Genomic DNA, 22,444 nt, shown 5'->3' on the forward strand with positions numbered 1-22,444 from the left:
TACTCATTTACGTGAACAAAGGGTTGGGGGCTAAATACTTACACAAGGCGCTGTAAATGTTATGGTTTGCTTTTGAAACTGCCCCCATACTGAGTAATAGTTAACGTTAGAGTGATGTAACTCAGGCTATTATTGGTGACAGGTATGCAAACAACGCTCGATCCAAAGGTAGGTAGAAGAAAGAATGTAATAGGACCTCTTGAATTACTGAGATCAAAAGGGCAGAGACACAGCAATTTGTCAGTATCCTGCCATTCTGCACAGAATGTATGAACAAATTCATTCTGTTGGCAGCCACTTTGGAATTTGGCAGCAATCATGCATAGTTTTACAACAGGAATGGGACCGAGGAGATACAACCATAGAGTGTGTAAGCCTCATTAGAGAGAGTCTAAGTTGCCAAAACCAAACAAAAACCAAACATTTCTGCAACTTGCCCCACTTTTCTCTCCTTCTATGTTGCTTATCCCTTAAAATGCCTCTTAAAATCTTCCTCTTAGACTAATCATTTGCCCAATTATCTCCTTCGGTTTTCCACTTTCAATCGTTAATTAAAGTATTTTGGATATTTTAGTCAGCATTTCTAGTTGGTTACATAGGTAACAGTGTATGAATTTTCTACTTCAATTATTTTAATTTTCTAACTCCTGAGGATTTGAGCATCGCTGGCAAGCCAGCACTTACCGTCCATTTCTAAAAGCCTTTGAGAATGTGGTGGCGAGCCATCTTCTTGGGCTGCTACAGTCCTTCAGGGTTAGGTATTCTGAGAGTTTTGTTAGACACCAAGTTCTGGATATGGTCTTAGCAACAGTGAAGGACCTGCAATACATTTTCACATTCGGAAAGTATGCAACAGAGCGGTGGACACCCCTGCTGAAATCCGGAGGAAAACACACAGAGGATGCAGAGGGGGATCACAAAGACGAGGAAAGAGGACTGGGTCGAGACAACAGAGACTTATGGAGAAGAGGGGTTCGGTGGGTAATACCGTTCCGCCTGACCAGAAGTGCACTGAGAGCAGTAAGCGGCGTGAAGGAGTGGGGTGCTTACTGATCTGGCTAACAACGGATGGTGCAATCCGGGGCATATTACGATCGAGGAACGTGTTTGCAGACTGGATATTGAACTTTTTACTGTTGAACTTCGGCCACATTCCACCGTGATACAACACTTGGCGGCACGGGAGACCGTTCCTGCCTGTGGCCAACAAATGTGTATCTCCTCCCGCAGAGGGACAAACACCCTGAGCCAAATAGACTGGGCCTGGACTTATTTTCCATCTGGCATAGTTCGCATTTTGTTGTGTATTTGTTGGGGGTTTTTTGTATTGCTATAGTTACGCTCTATTCTTGTTTGGTGCGACTGTAACAAAACCAAATTTCCCTCGGGATTAATAAAGTATATCTATCTATCTAACTTAAGAGGGCAAAAGTACTGGGGTACTGCCCAGACGCAACAGAAGCGTTCCCACGCAGGTCCAGCAAAGAGCTTTAAAAACCCAGTCTCTATAAAAGTGAGGTAACGCCTAGCGGAGCAGTCATCACGGGGGAGGTCGTCTGAGAAGTCTGAGGCAGGGTAGTAAAGCTTTGGCTCAACAAGGAGAGAACAGGTGGAGGCAAGGTAAGTAGGTAAGTTCATTCCTTATTTTTTATTTAAACCTTGAGAGAATAAGGAGAACATCTACAGAGCCAGTGTTCTGTTCTGGGTGTCAGATGTTCTGGGATTTCCGAGAGACTTCCAGCCTCTCCAATGGCTGCATTAGCACCAGGTGCATCAAGATGCAGCTCCTTTGAGACTGTGTTAAGGAACTGGAGCTGCAGCTCGATGACCTCCGCTTGTTAAGGAAAATGAAGCAGTGATAGACAGGAGCTACAGGGAGGTAGTCACCCCAAGGCTACAGAAGTCAGATAAATGGGTGACTGTCAGGAGAGGGAAGGGAGACTGTCGGATAGTGGAGAGCACCCCTGTGGTTGCCCCTCTCAACAATAAGTACTCTATTTTGAGTACCTGGGGGAAGCAACAGCGGCCGTGCCTCTGGCACTGAGTTTGGCCCTGTGGCTCAGAAGGGTAGGGAACTGAAGAGGATGGCAGCAGTGACAGGGGACTCTATAGTTAGGGGGACAGATAGGCGATTCTGTGGATGCGATAAAGAAATACGGATGGTAGTTTGCCTCCCAGGTGCCAGGGTCTGCGATGTTTCTGAACGCATCCACGATATCCTGAAAAGGGAGGGTGAGTAGCCAGAAGTCGTGGTGCACATTGATGCCAATGACATAGGTAGATAAAGGGAGGAGGTCCTGAAAAAAATTACAGGGCATTAGGAAGGAAGCTAAGAAGCTGAACCTCAAGGGCACTAATCTCAGGATTGCTGCCTGGGCCAAGCGACAGCGAGGATAGGAAAAGAATGAGGTGGCAGATAAATCCGTAGCTGAAGAATTGAAGCGAGGGCAGGGATTCAGATTTCTGGATAATTGGGACCTCTTCTGGGGCAGGAGGGACCTGTACAAAAGTGCACTTGAATCTGAGGGGGACCGATATTTTTGCGGACAAGTTTACTAGAGCTGTTGGAAGTGCTTTAAACTAGTATGGCAGGGGGATGGGAACCAGTATGATAGAGCTGAGGATGAGACAGAAGGTTTACAAGTAGATGATGAATGTAGCATGAATATAAGGACAAGTTCAGACAGAGTAAAGACTTAGATTGTACCACAGAGGCAAAATTCAAAAGGGTGAAGAATGCAGGACTGAAGGTGCTGTATTGAAATGCATGTAGCACTCGGAGTAAGGTGGACAAACTTGTGGCGCAATTAGAGATTGGTCGGTATGACATTGTGGGCTTCACCGAGTCATGGCTTAACATCATAGTTGGGAGCTTAACGTCAAAGGATATGCTTTGTATCAGAAGGACAGGCAGGAAGGCACAGGTGGTGGTGTGGCTCTGTTGGTAAGAGATGGAATTACATCATTAGAAAGAGGTGACATAGAGTCAGAGAATGTTGAATCTTTGTGAGTGGAGTTAAGAAACTGCAAGGGTAAAAAACAAAATTATGGCAATCATATATAGACCTCCAAATAGTAGCCAAGATATAGGGCTGAGATTGCAAAGGGAGCTGGAAAAGGCAATAAGGCAAAAAGGTAATAAGGGTAATAACACAATCGTAATGGGGGAGTCCAATATGCAAAGGGATTGGGAAAATCAGGTTGGTGTCCGATCGCAAGGGAGGGAATTTGTTGAATCCCTATGAGATGGCTTTTTTAGAACAGCTTGTGCTTGAGTCCACTCAGGAAAAAGCCATCTTAGATTGGGTGTTGTGCAATAATCCAGATATCTTAGGGAGCTTAATGTAAAGGAACCCTAAGGAGACAGTGATAATATGGAATAAAGGGAATTACAGAGGGAAGAAAGAGGAGCTTGCCCAGGTGGATTGGAGGAGGATACTGGTGGGGATGATGGCACAGCAGAGATAGCTGAAGCTTCTGGGAATAGTTCACAAGACGCAAGATAGGCATGTCCCACGGAACAAGTTCTCAAATGGCAGGTGTAGGCAACCGTAGCTGACAAGGGAAGTTAAGGACTGCATAAAAGCCAAGGAAAGGGCACATTAGGTAGTATAATTGACTGGGAAGTTGGATGATTGGGAAGCTTTTAAAATCCAACAAAAGGCAACTAAAAAGTTACAAGAAGGAAAAAGATGCAATATGAGGGCAAATTAGCCAAAAATATAAAGCAGGATACCAAAAATTATTTCAGTTATATAAACAATAAAAAGGAGGTGAGAGTTGATATCGGACCACTGGAAAATGATGCTGGTCAGGTAGTAATGGGGGACAAAGAAATGGCAGATGAACTTAATGAGTACTTTGCATCTGTCTTCACTGTGGAAGATACTAGCAGTGTGCCAGAGGTCCATGAGTGTCAGGGAGTAGGAGTGAGTGCCATTGCTATTACAAAGGAAAAAGTGCTAAGCAAACTCAAAGGTCTTAAGGTGGATAAGTCACCTGGGCCGGATGGATGACACCCCAAAGTCCTGACAGAGATTGCTGAAGAGATAATGGATGCATTGGTCATGACCTTTCAAGAACCACTGGATTCTGGCATGATTCCAGAGGTCTGGAAAATTGTAAGAGTTAAGAGAATTGTAAGAAAATTTAAGAAAAAAATTAAAGAAAATTGTAAAGAGTTCCCAATCCCTTTGCATATTGAAGTCCCTCATTACATTTGGGTCATTACCCTTATTACATGCCTTTTCCAGCTCCCTTTGCAATCTCAATCACAGATCTATTTGGAGGCCTATGTATGATTCCCATAATGCTTTTTTCACCCTTGCAGATTCTTAACTCCACCCATAAATATTCGACTTTCTCTGATCTTATGTCACCTCTTTCTAAAGATGTAATTCCATCTCTTACCAACAGAGCCACACCTCTGTCTATGCCTTCCTGCCTGTCTTTCGATACAAATTATGTCCTTTGTTATTAAGCTCCCAACTATGACCCTTCTTTCAGCCATGACTCAGTGATACCCACAACGTCATACCGACCAATCTCTAACTGCACCAAGAGTTCGTCCACCTTATTCCAAAGGCTACATGCACTTAAATACAGCACCTTCAGTCCTATTGACATCAATGGATCTGGGGTTGAGAGGGTGAGCAGCTTTAAGTCCCTCGGCATACACATCACCAAGGATCTCACATGGTCTTTACAGAGTGACTGTGTGGTGAAAAAAGCACAACAGCATCTCTTTCAACTCGTCGGTTGATGAAGTTTGGTATGGGCCCCCAAATTCTAAGAACTTTCTACAGGGGCACAATTGTGAACATCCTGACTGGCTGCATCACTGCCTGGTATGGGAACTGTACTTCCCTCAATCACAGGACTCTGCAGAGAGTGGTGCGGACAGCCCAGCGCATCTGTAGATGTGAACTTCCCACTATTCAGGGCATTTACAAAGACAGGTATGTAAAAAGGGTCCGAAGGATCATTGGGGACCCAAGTCACCCCAATCACAAACTATTCCAGCTGCTACCATCGGGTAACAGTACAGCAGCATAAAAGCCAGGACCAACAGGCACCGGGACAGCTTCTGCCACCAGTCCATCAGACTGATTAATTCATGCTGATACAACTGTATTTCTCTGTTATATTGACTGTCCTGTTGTACATACTATTTATTATAAATTACTATAAATTGCACATTGCACATTTAGATGGAGACGTAATGTAAGGATTTTTACTCAAGTATATAAAGGATGTAAGTAATAAAGTCAATTCAATCCATTCTTCACCCTTTTGAATTTTGCCTCTGTGGTACAACTTAACTCTTTGCTCTTTCTGCATTTGTATCCAGTCTTCGGCTTGTCCTTCCTTACATTCAATTATACCCATCATCTACTTGTAAACCTGCTGGTTCATCCTCAGCTCCACCATACTGGCTCCCATCCCCCTGCCATATTAACTTAAACCACTCGCAACAGCTGTAGCAAACTTCCCCACAAGGATATTGGTCCTTTGCATCATGTCTAGATGCAAGTCAGATCAGTAGGTCTGCAACAAAATGCATAACATTACCAAGTAATTGTTTGATGAAATTTCAGAAACCAAGGCCAGCATTTATTGCTCAACCCTAAAAGTAACAGTTTGTCACTCAAATAATTAAGAGGCAACCACAGAATTGGCGTTCTGGTGACACAAATGGATCGGACAAGATACTGATAGCATTTGAATTCTCCAAGGAACAAGAAATAACCAGATAAGATGTTATGACAATCTGATAGTTTCATGGTTATCACTACTAACAATTTTTTTATATTTCAGATTATTTAATTAGTGGCACTTAACTAGTTGCTTAATGGAAATTAAACAAACCCTCCAGATCCCTGGATTATTAGTTTAGTAAATATACCAATTATGGACCATCCCCAGGTAATGAAACAGTTGCATTTTTACATAAATTTTGTATACAAGTTTGAAAATACTCGGAAATCACTTAAAATGGATTCCATATCTCCACAGTATTGTAATGAATGACATAAAACTAAGAACAAGTACTAAAAGTGGAGCGAGGGAGCAAATAATTCCACCACTCGTAGAAACGAATCAATGTTGGTACAGTCAGTGGTCACTTTATTTGATATCTCCTGTACCTAACAAAGTGGCCACTGTGTATATGTCCATGGTCTTCTACTGCTGTAACCCCGTCACTTTAAGGTTCAATGTGTTTACCATTCAGGAATGCTCTTCTGCACACCGCTGTTTTAACATGTGGCTATTTGAGTTACTGCCAGCTTGAACCAGTCTGGTCATTCTCCTCTGACCTCTCTCATTAACAAGGGTTTTCACCCATGATATTGCCACTCACTGGATGTTTTTTTGTTTTTCGCACCATTCTCTGTAAACTCTAGAAACTGTTGTGTGTGAAATTTCCAGGAGTTCAGTAGTTTTAGAGGTACTCTAACCACCCCATCTGGCACCAACAATCATTCCACAGTCAGTCACTTAGATCACATTTCTTCCCCATTTTGATGTTTGATCTGAACAACAACTGAATCTCTTGATTATTTCTATATGCTATATGTACTAAGTTCTGCCACATGATTGCTGATTAGATATTTGCATAAATGGGGTGTACACATATTCTGTACCTAATAAAGTGTCCACTGAGTGTCTGTTGGAGTAATGACTTTAAATGAAGCCCTTTTATATGTAGAAGTGTCCATTAGCTGGGAATTTGTAACCGCAGGACAACCTGCATTTTGGCCCAGTCAACAAGACATTTCTTGAATAAACTCTTCTTGGGCTTCCAGCCGGGTACAGGTATCGATTATCACCGACGTTTCAATGACAAACTCTGCCATCTTCATTAGGGATGATACCTGGGCAGGTCTAGTCCGGTGGTATTTATATCCCCATAGTCCTTATCGAATCAGGTTTCCACTCTCCCACCTTGTTTATAGTCAAACTCCAGTTCTTCCTCAGAACAAGATGTTCAACTTTGTTCCAATTATCTTCCTCTAGTTTTATTTCAATGGCTTCCTTTTCCAGGTGGTCCCAAAAGCCATTGGCATGGCACAGTAGTTTGTGCTGTTGAAATCAATGCTATGGCCATTCCGAATGCAGTGTTCTGCTACCACCAATTTCTCTGGGTAATCCAAACGGATACACCTCCTATGCTCCTTGATGTGGCTTTCCACCGTGCCATCTGGTATCTACAGGGGTACAAATACCACCAGACAAGACCTGCCCAGGCATCATCCCTAATGAAGATGGCAGAGTCTGTCATCAAAGCAATCGGTTATAATCGATACTTGTACCTAGCTGGAAGCCTGAGACGGGTTTATTCATCATATACACCGGGAATGCGCTAGATTCTTTTTTAAATCTTTTCTTGTTTAAGGTTACCCCAATTAAATGGTTTCTGATTCAGTTCAGCTAAACATATGAACTCTTCCTGCTGTCACCACAGCAGAATTCATCGAGTGCAAGAGAGGGAAAAGTAATGCCCCCACAAGCATACAAACATCTGCTGCAAGGAAAACAATTTCAACTTGGGAGACCCTCACTGAGAACCTGCAAGTAAGCCTTGGCCATTTTATCTCCCAGTTAGCGGGAATGATGGGGCAGACAGTATATGGGAGGCTGTTACCAGAAAATTTAAGGTATGGTTCACAATGTCATGACACAGCTGGAAGGTTGGATTCTTGTTTAATAACAAGGTATTGTTATTAAAAACACCAGGGCTGAAGCAACCCAGAGTCTCTTTTGGTCTGGGGAATACTCATACTCCTGCCAGTCGGAAATGCTTAAAATATTTTAAAATGCCATTATGGTAAAGCTGTTACAATTATTTCAGAATATTAAGTGACCAGTTTGCATGGGGCAGACAGCCCTCCAATCACAAATAAACCAATGGAAACAGTTCAGCGGCATAAAGTCTGTACTATTACCTTATCTACTCAGTTGTCCCCAAGGGTCTGCTTTCAGACACTCTACCTTTATTATGCATGGTTTTTCATGAATTCTATTGTATTTCTTTATTTTCCTGGAGATGCCTGTAAGACAATGAATCTCAAGGTTGTATATGATATACAGTACATACTTTAATAATGAATTTACTTTGAACTTTGAATGAATCTAAATTTTAAGCTCTGGCATTGTCAACTCTATTGAAGTTAAGAAGTTATACAAAGCCAGTTCTATATAATTCTGTTAATTCAGCATACTCAAGACCTTGGTGGTACTGGACTGACAGCTTTTAAGACAATTAGACATCTGGTAATACCCCAACACACTTTTAACTAACTTACTTTTTTTATGTCACACATTAGTACACTAAGTTTTCCAGAGAACCTGATAATTCCAAGGGAGCATAGAAAGTGGGGCTCAGTAGCCTTGATGAAGCATGAGAAACAGGGCCATGGTGAGAAAGGCTAGATTGAGCTTAAAGGGAGTTTTGGAGTTTTACAAAAGATGGCAGAAGTTGTGAAAAATGATTTGTTGAATGTTAAAGTTGTTTTAGTAGGAAGTGAGAAGCAGGAAGACCATAAGACATAGGAGCAGAATTAGGCCATCCAGTCCATTAGGTCTGCTCCACCATTCCACCATTGCTGATTTATTATTCCTTCCAACCCTATTCTCCCACCTTCTTCTTGTAACCTTTAATGCTCTTACTAATGAAAAACCTACCAACCTCTTAAATATACCCAATGACTTGGCCTCTGTCTATGGCAATGAATTGTACAAATTCACCACCCTCTGGCTAAAGAAATTCCTTCTCATCTCTGTCTAAAGGGATGTCCTTCTAATCTGAGGCTGTGCCCCCTGGTCCTAGACTCCCCCACTATAGGAAAAATCCTCTCCATGCCCACTCTTTCTAGATCTTTCAGTATTCAATAGATTTAATGAGATCTCCCCCTGCCCCCATTCTTCTAAGCTCCAGTGAACAGGCCCAGAGCCACCAAATGCTCCTCATATGTTAATTTTTTCATTCCCATGGTCATTCTTGTGAACTGCCTCTGGATCTTCTCCAATGTCAAAACATCCATTCTCAGATAAGGGACCCAAAACTGCTCACAATACTCCAAGTGCAGTCTAACCAATGCCTTACATCCTTGCTTCATATTCTAATTCTCTTGAAATGAATGCTAACATTGCATTTGCCTTCCTTACCACCAACTCAACCTGCAAGTTAATCTTTAGGGAATCCTGCACATTTCTGAATTTGCTTCCCATTTAGAAAATAATCTACATCTTTAATCCTTCTACCAAAATACATAATCATACTCTTTCCTACATTGTATGCCATCTTCCACTTCTTTGCCCATTCTACTAATCTAAGTCCTTCTAAAGACTCTCTGCTTCCTCAACACTACCTGCCCTCCATCTATCTTCCTGTCATCTACAAACTTTATTGGCCTCATGAGCTTGCTACAACTTGTCAAAGGCCTTCTGAAAAGCCAAGTAAACAGCATCCACTGACTCCTTTGCCTACAAAGAATTCCATCAGATTTGTCAGCAAGATTTTCCCTTAAGGAAACCATGCTGACTTTGGCCTATTTTAACATTGACCTCAAAGTACCTGAAACATCATCCATAATAATGAACTCCAATATCTTACCAACCACTGAATTCAGGCTAACTGCCTATAATTTCCTATCTTTTGCCTCCCTCCCTTCTTTAAGAGTGGAGTGTCATTTGTAATTTTCCAGTCTTCAAGAACCATTCCATCTACCTCTTTCAGAACCCTGGGAAGTAGTCTACCTTGTCCAAGTGGCTTATTTACCTTTAGACCTTTAAGTTTCCTAAGCATATTCTCCTTAGTAATAGCGACTACATTCACTTCTGTCCCCTGACACTCTCCATATTAGCTCCCTTTGAGTCTGAGAGGAGGCAAGAACAGAGAAGTTGGCAATGAATAGTCAAAAGTGCTATTAATTTAGACGGCCCTCACATTACCAGGGAGCAGAGAGTTGCATTCTTAAAAAATAGCCCATATCACAAGCTTCCATTATGCAAAGCCATGATATTTGCACATGCATCAAGGAACACAAGTTGCAAAAAAAGTTGGATTTATTTTTTCATATAAATTCTGTCAGAGAATTTTACAGTATGTCTCAAATTTTTGGTAGTGATTTATGAATTCTGCAACAGTAAATTTCCATAATACGAAGAGTCAAAATGCGTAAGTCACCTACATAGTACAGGAGAAGCCAGAATTCTCAGAGAAGGGCGAGATCATAAGGAAAGTCTCATCGCTGGGGAACAGTAGATTGGAATAACTGCAAGTGAATCACCACTTCATCTGGAAAGACTGTATCATTGCCAACCTAGAGATAACTTAAAAATAAAGAACAGAGCACCTCATTCCGTTCAACCTGCTCCACAGCACAACACTTGAGTGTTTTGGTGATCATTTATCAAAATTCTTTAGACCCTGGCCAGGTCCCGGCAGATTGGAAGACAGCAAATGTCACGCCGCTTTTAAAAAAGGATGTAGGCGAGAGACGGGCAACTATAGGCCAGTTAGCTTAACATCTGCAGTCGGGAAAATGCTTGAAGCTGTCATTAAGGAAGAAACAGCGAAACATTTAGAAAGGAGTGTTTCCATTAGACAGACGCATCATGGATTCAGAAAGGGCAGGTCCTGTTTGACAAACTTACTGAAGTTCTTTGAGGACATCATGAGTGCAGTGGATGGAGGGGAACAGGTGGATGTCGTATACTTGGATTTCCAGAAGGCATTCGATAAGATGCCGCACAAGAAACTTATAAATAAGATACGGATGCAGGGGGGGTTGGAGGGAGTGTATTGGCATGGATAGTGGATTGGTTAAACAAGAGAAGGCAGAGAGTTGGTATAAATAGGTGTTTCTCCGGTTGGCAGTCTGTGGTGAGTGGAGTGCCGCTGGGGTCGGTGCTGGGCCCGCAGCTGTTTACCATTTACATTGATGATTTGGAAGAGGGGACTGAGTGTAGCAGAGCAAAATTTGCTGATGACACTAAACTGAGTGGAAAAGCAAATTGTACAGAGGATGTGGAGAGTCTACAGAGGGATATAGATAGGTTAAGTAAGTGGGCCAAGGTCTGGCAGATGGAATACAATGTTGATAAATGCAAGATCATCCACTTTGGAAGGAATAATAGAAGAGCAGATTATTATTTAAATGGTGAAAGATTGCAGCATGCTGTTGTGCAGAGGGACTTGGGAGTGTTTGTACATGAATCGCAAAAAGTTGGCTTGCAGGTGCAACAGGTTATTAAGAAGGCAAACGGAATGTTGGCCTTCATTGCTCGAGGGATTGAATTCAAAAGCAGGGAGGTCATGCTGCAACTATACAGGATACTGGTGAGACCGCACCTGGAGTACTATGCGCAGGTCTGATCTCCATACTTTAGGAAGGATATACTGGGTTTGGAGGCAGTGCAGAGGTGGTTCACCAGGTTGATTCCAGAGATGAAGGCGTTAACTTATGAGGAGAGATTGAGTGGCCTGGGGCTATACTCTCTGGAATTCAGAAGAATGAGAGGGGATCTTCTAGAAACATACAAAATTTTGAAAGGGGTAGATAAGATAAAAGTGGAAAAGTTGTTTCCATTGTAAGATGAGACTCGAACTAGGGGACATTGCCTCAAGATTCAGGGGAGAAGATTTAGGATGGAAATGAGGAGAAACTGTTTTTCCCAGAGAGTGGCGAATCTGTGGAATTCTCTACCCAGGGAAGCAGTTGAGGTTTCTTCACTAAATATATTTAAGATACAGTTAGATAAGATTTTTACATAGTAGGGGAATTAAGGGTTATGGGGAAAAGGCAGGTAGATGGAGCTGAGATTACGGACAGATCACCCATGATCTTATTGAATGGCGGGGCAGGCTCGATGGGCCAGATCGCCTACTCCTGCTCCTATTTCTTATGTTCTAAGAGGCCAAGACAAAAACAGTAAAAGGAGTTTAATAATCAGGTACTGCTTTAATGTGCTAGAGTCATCTTCAAATGCTTAATTCTACTTTCCAAAATCATTAGGCTAATTTCTAAAATTCCTACTATTTCAAAAAAACTTACAACTTTTCCAGTATGTACTAATAAAACTCTAAAATACATGTTTTATTTAATGTAAAACAAACTTCCTATGGCTCTGTGGCCTGGAATTTCTGTTCCTGTGTAAGTTAATAATTAGATTCTGGTTTGATTCCATATTCCACCCTGCTGAGAAGCCAGGCACTGGAATCTATTAAATTTATTTTCATACATATAAATTCATATATAAAGCAAAAAAAATAAATTTGAAGAGAAAGTTTAGGGTTTTTATATATATTACTAAAGGTTTATTGAGCTGCAATCTAATTAATAAACACCTTGTTCCCTATTAATAAAAGTTATTATTCATTCTATATATGCAGATTCTATTAATTACAGTATAGAATGTGCCTAGCATACTATATTAACATTAAAAATCTCTAATGTCAATTGAAGAAGTCCATTGCTTTGAATCTGGGATTGCAGCAGGGAAAATCAGAATCATTGGAGCCGGTCTAGAGGAACTCTTGAGGATAGATTTCTGAGCATAAAGCATTGATTCATGGTGAAAGATAAATTTCTGAATTTTAGTTCTTGTAGAAGAAAAGCAAGGTTAAGAGACACAGCAAAAGTTCGTTTAAAGATTTGGGAACCAAAAAAGTCTACCTTCAGGAGGAGAAGTTGAGAACTTGGCTTCACATCTAATACATTAGTTATTTGTTTTTTTACGCCTCAATATTTCACAAACCACAGCAGAAGTGGTGAAAGAGAAAACATAATCTTAAGAAGTGCCATACAATTAAAAAAAGAAAAATAATATATTTTTTAAAAATTAGGTACAACTGCCAAGAGAACAGAATGCCCCAGAGGAGATAACTAGGGAGAAGAAGTCGGGTCTGAAGAAAGAAGCAAACTCAAGCTCAAATTCTCTTTCCAAAATACAGCTACATCTCTACCTCATTATCCTGGTTTGGAGACAATCTTTAAATATCTCCTTCAAGATTACTTTTTTTTCCTCTCATACATTTTGGATTTGTTTATGTGCTAATCAATTAAAGCCTGTATCATTCTATTTTTAACTTGGGTCTTCATTCAAATTCTACCATCACTGGAATGAGCTCTGCAAAACAAATAACTGTATTTGTAAAATAACAAGCTTAATTTCTACCATCATGTACGAAGTTGCTGGGGAAGCTGTAGTTAAATGAGCATAAGTCACCTAATAGCTCACTGTATCTCACCACTAACTGGCATTCATCATGGAATAAGGAGTCACACCTAGGTTAAACTACCCAGAAAGCAAGGGCAGAATTCCTCCATCTTTTGGTAAGTAATGCTTAATGCTCTTGCTTGGACACCAGGACTGCTTTTTTGCTTGTCCAAACCAAGAGCACCTTGACAGGCTAAATTAACTATTGTAAAGAGTGAGCTTTCAAACAAAAGAACAACAAACACTGCTAGTTTTGCCTCATCTTTGAAATGTATAAATTGTGTACTGTACTAATGTACTACACAAGCCTACAGCACAATAAAATGAATGTTACTGTAAATCCAATATGCATATGGCATATAAAAAAAGAACTAATCTTATTTTATTTAGAAACACAGCATGGTAACAGATCCATCCAGCCCAGCAGGCCTGTGGCACCCAATTCCACCCATGTGACGAATTAACTTACTGACTCGTTTATCTTTGGAATGTGGGAGGAAACCAGAGAACCGAGAGGAAACCCACGCAGTCACAGGAAGAATGTACAGACTCCGTATGTGCTGGCCACTGCGCTACAGTCTCAGATGATTAATCTCAAATTCTTGACACACTCTGAGGTATTCAGCTGATGCGAAATTTGCACAATGTCATCTACTAATTTTCTAAAAAAAAAATTTAATGAATAATTAAGTAAGAATACTGCACAGATGGTGAAACATTTTTCAACAATACACTACACTGGTCATATGCCATTATGCCACTTCAATAACATAGGACTGTTGCCACACAAATCCCATAATGCTTTGCCACATTCACTACAAATAGAGTTTAAATTGTCACTGCTATAAATCACCTTATTTAAAAACTATGCATGCACTTTGCTATCAGAGTCATATCATACTGATGGGAAGAATTAGTATTCAAGAGCCATCCACTCAGTAATCTATTACCAATGAAGCTATAAAGTTTATGCTACAATGACCCAAGATCTTGTTAAATCATTTCCACTTACATAAAATATCATAATCTAGATTAATTTCAGTTTCTAAAAAATTATATGCTTTACACAAGGATCCGAGAAATGGAGGCGAATTCCTACCTGATCCCTTTTATCAAAGATAAGGTCTTACTCCCATTTATCTCCCTCTTACTCACTCTTAAAAGCAAATGGATATACTGTGCACTTATTGATGTGTGTGTTGTCGTTCTATTGGCGTGGATTTACAAAACAGGTATTTGATACATGGCAATTATAAAAAGATGAGAATTTACAATAATTAGCCAGAGATTCCCAATTTTGTTCTTGGTACCCTTTCCACTGCAGTTGCTCTTCATACTGGAATTCAATCTTTTTCCATTCTGATTATGACCACTGACGAAAGCTATTCGATTTGTAAAAATGTGCACCTCACCCCTGCGTCTAATTGACAAAATTCTGGTTTAAAACCCTACGACTTAAACCAAACATATTTTTAAAATGCATGCAAAATCATTAATTTTTGAACCCAATAAAACATTTAGCTAAACTAATCAAAAATACTGTAAGGATATCATTTTCACTAATAATTTCGGATACCATTAATGTTTAAATGATTGACTTACATTAAAACCTCTGGTAGACACATCACTTACTGTAAAGATTTTTAGTTTGCATAAGACTCTTTAGTACACAGTTGACTCAAAACAACAAATTTCAAAAGCTTTTCGCATTTATTTTAATCAACTTAAAGGAATCTGAATACCTTCTTTGAATAATCGACTTAATTAAACTCAAGGTGAAAAGAATAACCCTTGATGTAACATGATGAGATGAGAACAATAACAGAAATTGAAGTAAAACAGTTTTATTATAATTTATAAATTTGAGTACAGGCCTGAGAGTTCAGGTCTTTATGGAACTCCAGTGAAAAGAGCAACTACATCTTCATCCCAATATCACAGCCACAGCCACTATACAATAAAAACATGCCGGATTTTTGGCACTTTGTCACAAGCTTTTCTTAAGCAAATGAAGTCAAATTCCCATGGAGAAAATACTGAGCACAATGTTCATTTCAAAATTATCTGGTCTCTGTCAAAAGGTAAAATAAAATGTAGAAATTTTTGACATGAATAAACATTCACAATGATTGTTGGGCATCATTCGTTCAATTGTTGCGAGTACATATTGAAGTACAGACTCCATGTCAAACAACAATCGTTTCTTTACCCTGCCTGTAATAATCCATCGCCATCTTTCCATACAGCTGCTCTGAAACTCATCCAAGCTGCCTAACCTGCCTCCATGAATGAAATGCAGCCAATAATAAATATAAATAATCGATCAGTATATTAGGCTCACACATTCTCCTACACTTAAAAGTAACAATGAACAGTTTACCAGTTAAAAATGGACAGTCAGGACACAAATTATTGGTCACACTAACCATTCATTCCCCGAGCCTGTGAAAACAAAGTTCAAGATTTCAGTCCTGTAGCAGTAATTTTGCCCCATGCATTTCGCTCCTTAGCAAGGGGGTGGGGGTTTAGAAGAGGGTGGGGGAGGAGGAGAACAAAACACAGCAAGCAAACAAAAGGAGGCAGTTTCAATTCAGCTGTGCCAAGTATTGCCTGCTTTTCTTTGCACACTCTCAGCATGGCACCCTTCCCAAGCATCTTGGCATCGCTCCAGCCAGTGCCAGTCTGTCTAATCCAGCTCCCAAAAGGTACCATCCTGGATCATTTCGGAAATATGCAAGATCAACCGAGCTGCCACCGGATTCTGGCAGAATTCAGCTCTGTTGCTGCCAACTTCCTCACAACCTTCAAATCTTTTTCATACCGATCTGCTGTGCAATGAAATGCCACTGAAAGTTTACTATTAAAAAGAGAGTTCAGAAAAACTAGAGATTACTCATCACAAGTCACTCACTCCTGCCTTCTTTCTTTCCCCCCTTCTCTCACTGGAACTGTCCATATGCGACACAAGCACCACCTGCAGATTGGAGTACCTTGGTGGCCAACCAGTGGGCAGACTTCTTAATACCAGCTTCCGTCTCAATTCTCAAAGCTTCCTGGGTAATTTCAGAATGGCAATCCTTTCATGTTTATTTCATAACATAATCTATGTACCTCACTGAACTTGCAGGCAAGATTGGAATACTAGCACATTAGCACCTGCACATAACATCTTCCAGCTGCAAAGGCTTTCAGTATTCATACAAAATTATTTAGCAACCTTATTACTTAGACTTCATCAGTATATTACAACTTATAAAAGCATCAGTAAAGCAATTTTATTCAAAGTAAAATGCATGAATATTAAGTTAAATATTAAACTACAAACAAACAGGTACGTTGGACGTTTGTTAACAGCTAGCTTTCTCAAAATTTCAACTATTTGCTGTTGGCACTTATCAGAGACAATGGGCAAAGTGTACAAACTGAAGTAATCACTCATTGCAACAGCCCTCATACTATAGCCAGCAGCCACTGTACCTTAAAATGAAACCAGGAATGCCTCAGCCGAACTCCAACTGTCTCAGATGATCTCTTTTCCAATTACTTCAAGGTATAAATGAGACATTGCACCTGCTTTCATGGAAGGCACATGGAACAAAGGATTGCTGTAAACTATCCTGAAGCAAAATTTCAACTACATTCCTTTTCTTGCAACATGTAGGTTTTATCCTTAGGCCTCTGAATTCCATTTCCACCATCTGTGTCAAACAGGAATTCTGTTTCAGAAATTTCAACTTTGATGTGGATTAAATGAAAAAATGATTTTGGATCAGCCACCCATCATACATCACATCTCAAATTCCTGGCCACAAAAGTTAGAGACCACTTGATCATCACATCAGCATCATCTTCCTCTTGCATCCAAGTATGTACAAAAAACACTGGAATGTCATACACTCCTGTTTCAGAGGCTTATCTACCCTTTCGATATAACATGTAATGATCCGTACTATACATGTCTGAGAAAGCTCTACATGCCATTGTAACTCCTTGCATATAAACATTTCCTCATTTCTCTATCCTCATTCTGTTCACATATAACAGAAATTACGTGGAGAGAGTGAGCAGTTTCAAGTTCCTGGGTGTCAAGATCTCTGTAGATCGAACTCGGTCCCAACATATCGATGCAGTTATAAAGAAGGCAAGTCGGCAGCTATACTTCATTAGGAGTCTGAAGAGATTTGGAATGTCAACAAATACACTCAAAAACTTCTACAGATGTACCATGGAGAGAGAGCATTCTGACAGGCTGCATCACTGTCTTGGGGGGCGGGGGGGCGGCTACTGCACAGGACCAAAGGAAGCAGTAAATTTAGTCAGCTCCATCTTGGGTACTAGCCTACAAAGTACCCAGGGCATCTTTAAGGCAGCATCTCAGAAAGGCAGCATTCATTATTAAAGACATCCAGCACCCAGGGCATGCACTTTTCTCACTGTTACTATCAGGTAGGAGATACAGAGCCTGAAGGCACACACTCAGCGATTCAGGAACAGCTTCTTCCCCTTTACCATCTGATTCCTAAATGGACATTGAACCTTTGAACACTACCTTACTTTTTTAATATTTATTATTTGTTTTTTGCATAATTTTTAATCTATTCAATATACATATACTGTAATTGATTTACTTTTTTATTTATTATTATTATTTATTGTTTTTTTCCTTCTATTTTACTAATTGCCTTGAACTGCTGCTGCTAAGTTAACAAATTTCATGACACATGCCGGTGATAATAAACCTGATTCTGATTCTGAAATTTAAAATCTACATGTTGTTTCCCATCCCATGCCAAGGAAGTTCTCTCTCTCCCTTCAATTCTATATCCTGTCAAATTTTAAGAACTTAGTCTCTTCTTGGGCTTCCAGCCAGGTATAGGTATCAATTATAACCGATGTTTCAAGGACAAACTCCGCCATTTTCATCGGGGCAGAATTTATCATCGATTATAATCAATACCTGCACCCGGCTGGAAGCCCGAGAACAGCTTATTCGTCATATACGCCGGGAAAGCATTTCTTTTAGAATGCAGAAATGAGAGTCTGATAGTGAGATCAGAGCCAACACAGATCCAATTTGTTCACTAATGCCAACATCAACGAAGGACCTTTGACACGGTAAATTATCACAAAGGGTATCCAAAGAGTAACAACAAAGCTGCAAGACCAACCCCAAAAGAAGCTGTTAGAACAGCTGATCAAAAACTAGAACATGGAGATGAGTTTCAGTGAGCACTGTAGAAAGGAGGAAGGAGAGGTAGAGAAGTTCAGCCAAGGAAATTCCATAACATAGTTCAGCAGTTGACGACAAAATCATCAGATTACAGATTGAAATTCTGTTCATTGGTCAGGGTGCACAGGAAGAGTAAAAATGAAAGAATGCAAACATGCTGGATCAGGCTGTTGACACAAGGCTCTTGGTGCAAGGCAAAAAAGGGGATTGGAAAGAAATCGAAAACTACTGGCAAGGAGCCTGTCATCCAAGTCAGCCTTCAACTCACCCTGTAAAAGTAGGATGAGTAGCTATAATGAATGTTATGGGTCCTGGCAATAAGCCAGCAGTAGCAGCCTGGACACTGTCCAGAACTACTCTGTTCCTCTAATCAAGTTGTAGTACAGCTGCAACAACAGCATCTACCAGTCAACATGAAACACCATTCAGCTGGGAAAATATAGTACAGATTCTGCAGATGCTGGAATTCAAGAGTTCAATCGTTTCATGTAATACCAGAGAAATATATGCATCCTGAAACCTGTTCTTCGCAGACATCCACCAAAACAGAAGAGTGCCCAAAGAATGAGAAACAATTAAAATGTTACAACTCCAAAGCCCCTCTACTCCACCCTCCCACGCACAAGCAGCAGCAAAGCAACGATCCTCCCCAGCCCCACCCACTTCCACAAAAAAGCATCAGCAAGCTCCACCCACCAAGTAAGCAATAGTAAGGCCCCCCAATAAAGACCATGATTGCAGTACAACAAAAACTAATCATTCACCCAACACACCCAACAATTCAACATCTCCATCTCTCTCTGTCTCTCACACACACACACACACACACACACAAAGGGAAAAAGAATTGTCCCCTTTCGCAGCGAGAGGGGAGACATAACAAAATAACTCGCTGATTTATGGAGTTAAAAGTCTGTTGCGCCTGGAGAATCGGCAACAATCCTTCACCCACCAATGAGAGAGACAGAGATATAGGTGCGGGGGGGAGGGGGTGGTTCGATGAAATGTGAGGCAGGGAGATTATCGGTGAAAAATGTAAAGGGCTGAAGAAGGAGGAATATGATAGGCAAGGAAAGTGAACCAAGGGAGAAAGGGAAAGAGGGGTATCAGAGGGAAGTGTTAAGTAGGTGAGGAGTTGAGAAAGAGTGAGAGTGGAGCCAGAATAGGGAATAGAAAAAGACAGATGGGGGTGAAATTACCAGAAGTTAGAGAAGTCAATGTTCATGCTGTCAAGTTGGAGTCTACCCAAACAATGTAAATCCAATCCAGTTCATTTCTATCCTATCTAAGTTATTTCAATCATCAACAAATTGATGAAAATGGTAGTCACTAGTGCTCAAAGACAAGAAAATCTGCAGATGCTGGAAATCCAAGCAACACACACTAAATGCTGGAGGAACTCAGCAGTGCTGATGAAGGGTCTCAGCCTGAAATGCCAACTGTTTACTCTTTTCAATAGATGCCACTTGGCCTACTGAGTTCCTCCAGCATTTTGTTTATGTCAGTGGTGCTCAGTTTGGACTCTTCCAAAGTCACTCAGCTTCCAACCTTACTAAAGCATTGGTCCAAGCATGAAAAAAAGACCTGAATTGTACAGATGAGGGGGGAGTTATTGCCCATAACATTAGGGAACATTTGACCAACTGTCACACCAAGGAAAACTAACAAAATGGAAGTCACTGGGTAATTGGCAAAAAGCTTCCCTTGGCCAGAGTCAGACCCAGCAGAATTTGAAGTTGCTGGAAAACTATCACCTTACGCCTTAAGGCATCACTGCCAAAATCTCTCAGGACAGTACTCTAGATTCAATGTTTTTAGCTGCTTTAGTGATGATCATACTTCCAAGATAAGAAACTGGTAAATTTCTTGAAAAGGCATTCAACTACATTTATTACAGTTCATTGCATAAAAAAGTGTGCACCAAGATATAAACTTGTATATGGCAAGAACTTTAAATGATATTCAATGACCATTTTGAGCAGGTAAAAGTATAACCACATGCTCTTGACTTTCAATGGAATTTCCATTGCCAAATATCACACCAAAGCCCTGGGAACTTGCCATTGACAAGAAAATTAATTGATCAGAGGCTATCTATCCCTCAGCAAAGAACTCAACTTATGACTTTTCCAAAACCTGAGGTTCCAATCTGGTCAAGCAGGCTTCAATTATACCAGTGCCCACGAAGAACATGGCCAACTACCTCAATGATTATCATCCAGTAGCACATGCATCCACTGTGATGAAGTGCTTTGAGAGATTGGTCTTGAAACATATTAACTTGCTTGAGAAGTGACTTGGATCCAGTCCAATTTGCCTACTGGAACAACAGGTTGACAGCTGATGCCATTTCATTGGCTTTTTATTCAACCTTGGAATATTTGGACAGCAAAGCTGCATACATCAGAATGCTCATGACGCAGGCCTCAATTCTTCCTTATGCAATTGGGTACTCGGCTTCCTCACTTCCAGACCCCAGTCAGTTTGGATTGGTAACAATATCTCCTCCACAGTATCAATCAGCACAGAGGCAGCACAGGCTGTGTGCTTAGCCCCTTTCTCTACTCGCTTTGACTGTGACGCTAAGCACAGCTCCAAAGCCATATTTAAGTTTGCTGAAGACACCACTGTCGTTGGATGAATCAAAGGTCATGACAAATCAGCAAATAGGAGGGAGATTGAAAATCTGGCTGAGTGGTGCCATAACAACAACATCTCACTCAATGTCAGCAAGACCAAGGAGATGATATTGACTTCGAGAGGAGGAAACCAGAGATCCATGAGCTAGTTCATCAGAGGATCAGAGGTGGAGAACGTCAGCAACTTTAAACATCTCTGTGTGATAGTTTCAGAGGACCTGTCTTGGGCTCAGCATGCAAGTACAATTATAAAGAAAGCAAGGCAGCACCTCTACTTCCTTAGAAGTTTGCAAAGATTCAGCATAACATCTAAAACTTTGACAAACTTCTATATATGTGTGCTGGAGAGGATATTGATTGGCTCCATCACAGCCTGGTGTGGAAACACCAAGGCCCTCCAACAGAAAGTCCTACAAGAAGTAATGATACAGTCCGGTCCATCATAGGAAAAGTCCTACCAACCACTGAACACATCTACAAGTAATGCTGTTGCAGGAATGCAATATCCATCATTAAGGACATTAAAGCCATGTTCTTTTCTTGTTGCTGCCATCAGGAAGGCGGTATAGGAGCCACAGGACCCACACCACCAAGTTGAGGAAGTTATTATCCCTCTACCATCAGGCTCTTGAACTAGTGGGGATAACTTTATTCAACTATAGTTACCTCATCATTGAACTGTTCCCACAAATACATGGACTCACTTTCAAGGACTCTTCATCTCATGTTCTTGATATTTATTTTCTTATTTATTTTTTAAATATTATTTATTTTGTATTTGCACAGTTTATGTCTCTGCACACTGGTTGTTTGTCCATTCAATTGGGTGTAGTCTTTCACTGATTCTCTTATGTTTCAATTCATTAATTCCTGTGCACAATACTGCCTGTATATTCCATTCACAATATCCAAAGAATTAGCTAACCAAGGGTGCTTCAACAACTCCAAAGAATAACAAAATTCCTTTACCACTGGGGCTACAGATACATTTTGCTTCTAATCACACACCACTTATGACCTATCTTAAATCTATCAGAAATCAATTCAATATCACAAACTTGCAAATCACTTGATTACAAAAGGTATAGCAAATAAATAAAGACTAAGAGAAAGTGAAAACAAAAGTTTTTTTTGGTAAACTGAGAGGAACATGGAATAAAAGAATATCTCTCAAATTTTTGTTACAGTCAAACTTCGATAGAAATATTTTTTATCAGTTTTGCTTTTTTCCCCCAAAGAGGTCAATGCAAATCAAGTGAAATTACACAAAGACAACCAATTAAAACATATTACGTTACCTTCTTGACATTTTGGTTTTAATTAAATTCAATATTCACACAATCAAGATTTA

General features: G+C 40.4%; 1 protein-coding gene across 4 annotated transcripts in view; it reads right to left on the reverse strand.

Moving 5' to 3' along the window:
- msraa (methionine sulfoxide reductase Aa) overlaps positions 1-22,444 on the reverse strand; it is a 358,153-nt gene that overhangs the window by 291,043 nt on the left and 44,666 nt on the right. The window contains exon 1 of one of the 4 annotated variants that reach the window (XM_063035623.1): positions 15,651-15,674. The exons of the other annotated variants lie outside the window; for them this stretch is intronic. Coding sequence (XP_062891693.1) covers positions 15,651-15,657 — 7 coding nt within the window. The 5' untranslated portion in view covers positions 15,658-15,674. Of the gene's footprint in view, positions 1-15,650; positions 15,675-22,444 lie in introns of those variants that run through there. 4 annotated transcript variants of the gene reach the window in all.

The sequence above is a fragment of the Mobula hypostoma genome, chromosome 2, assembly GCF_963921235.1.
Source record: "Mobula hypostoma chromosome 2, sMobHyp1.1, whole genome shotgun sequence".
Taxonomy (NCBI): domain Eukaryota; kingdom Metazoa; phylum Chordata; class Chondrichthyes; order Myliobatiformes; family Myliobatidae; genus Mobula; species Mobula hypostoma.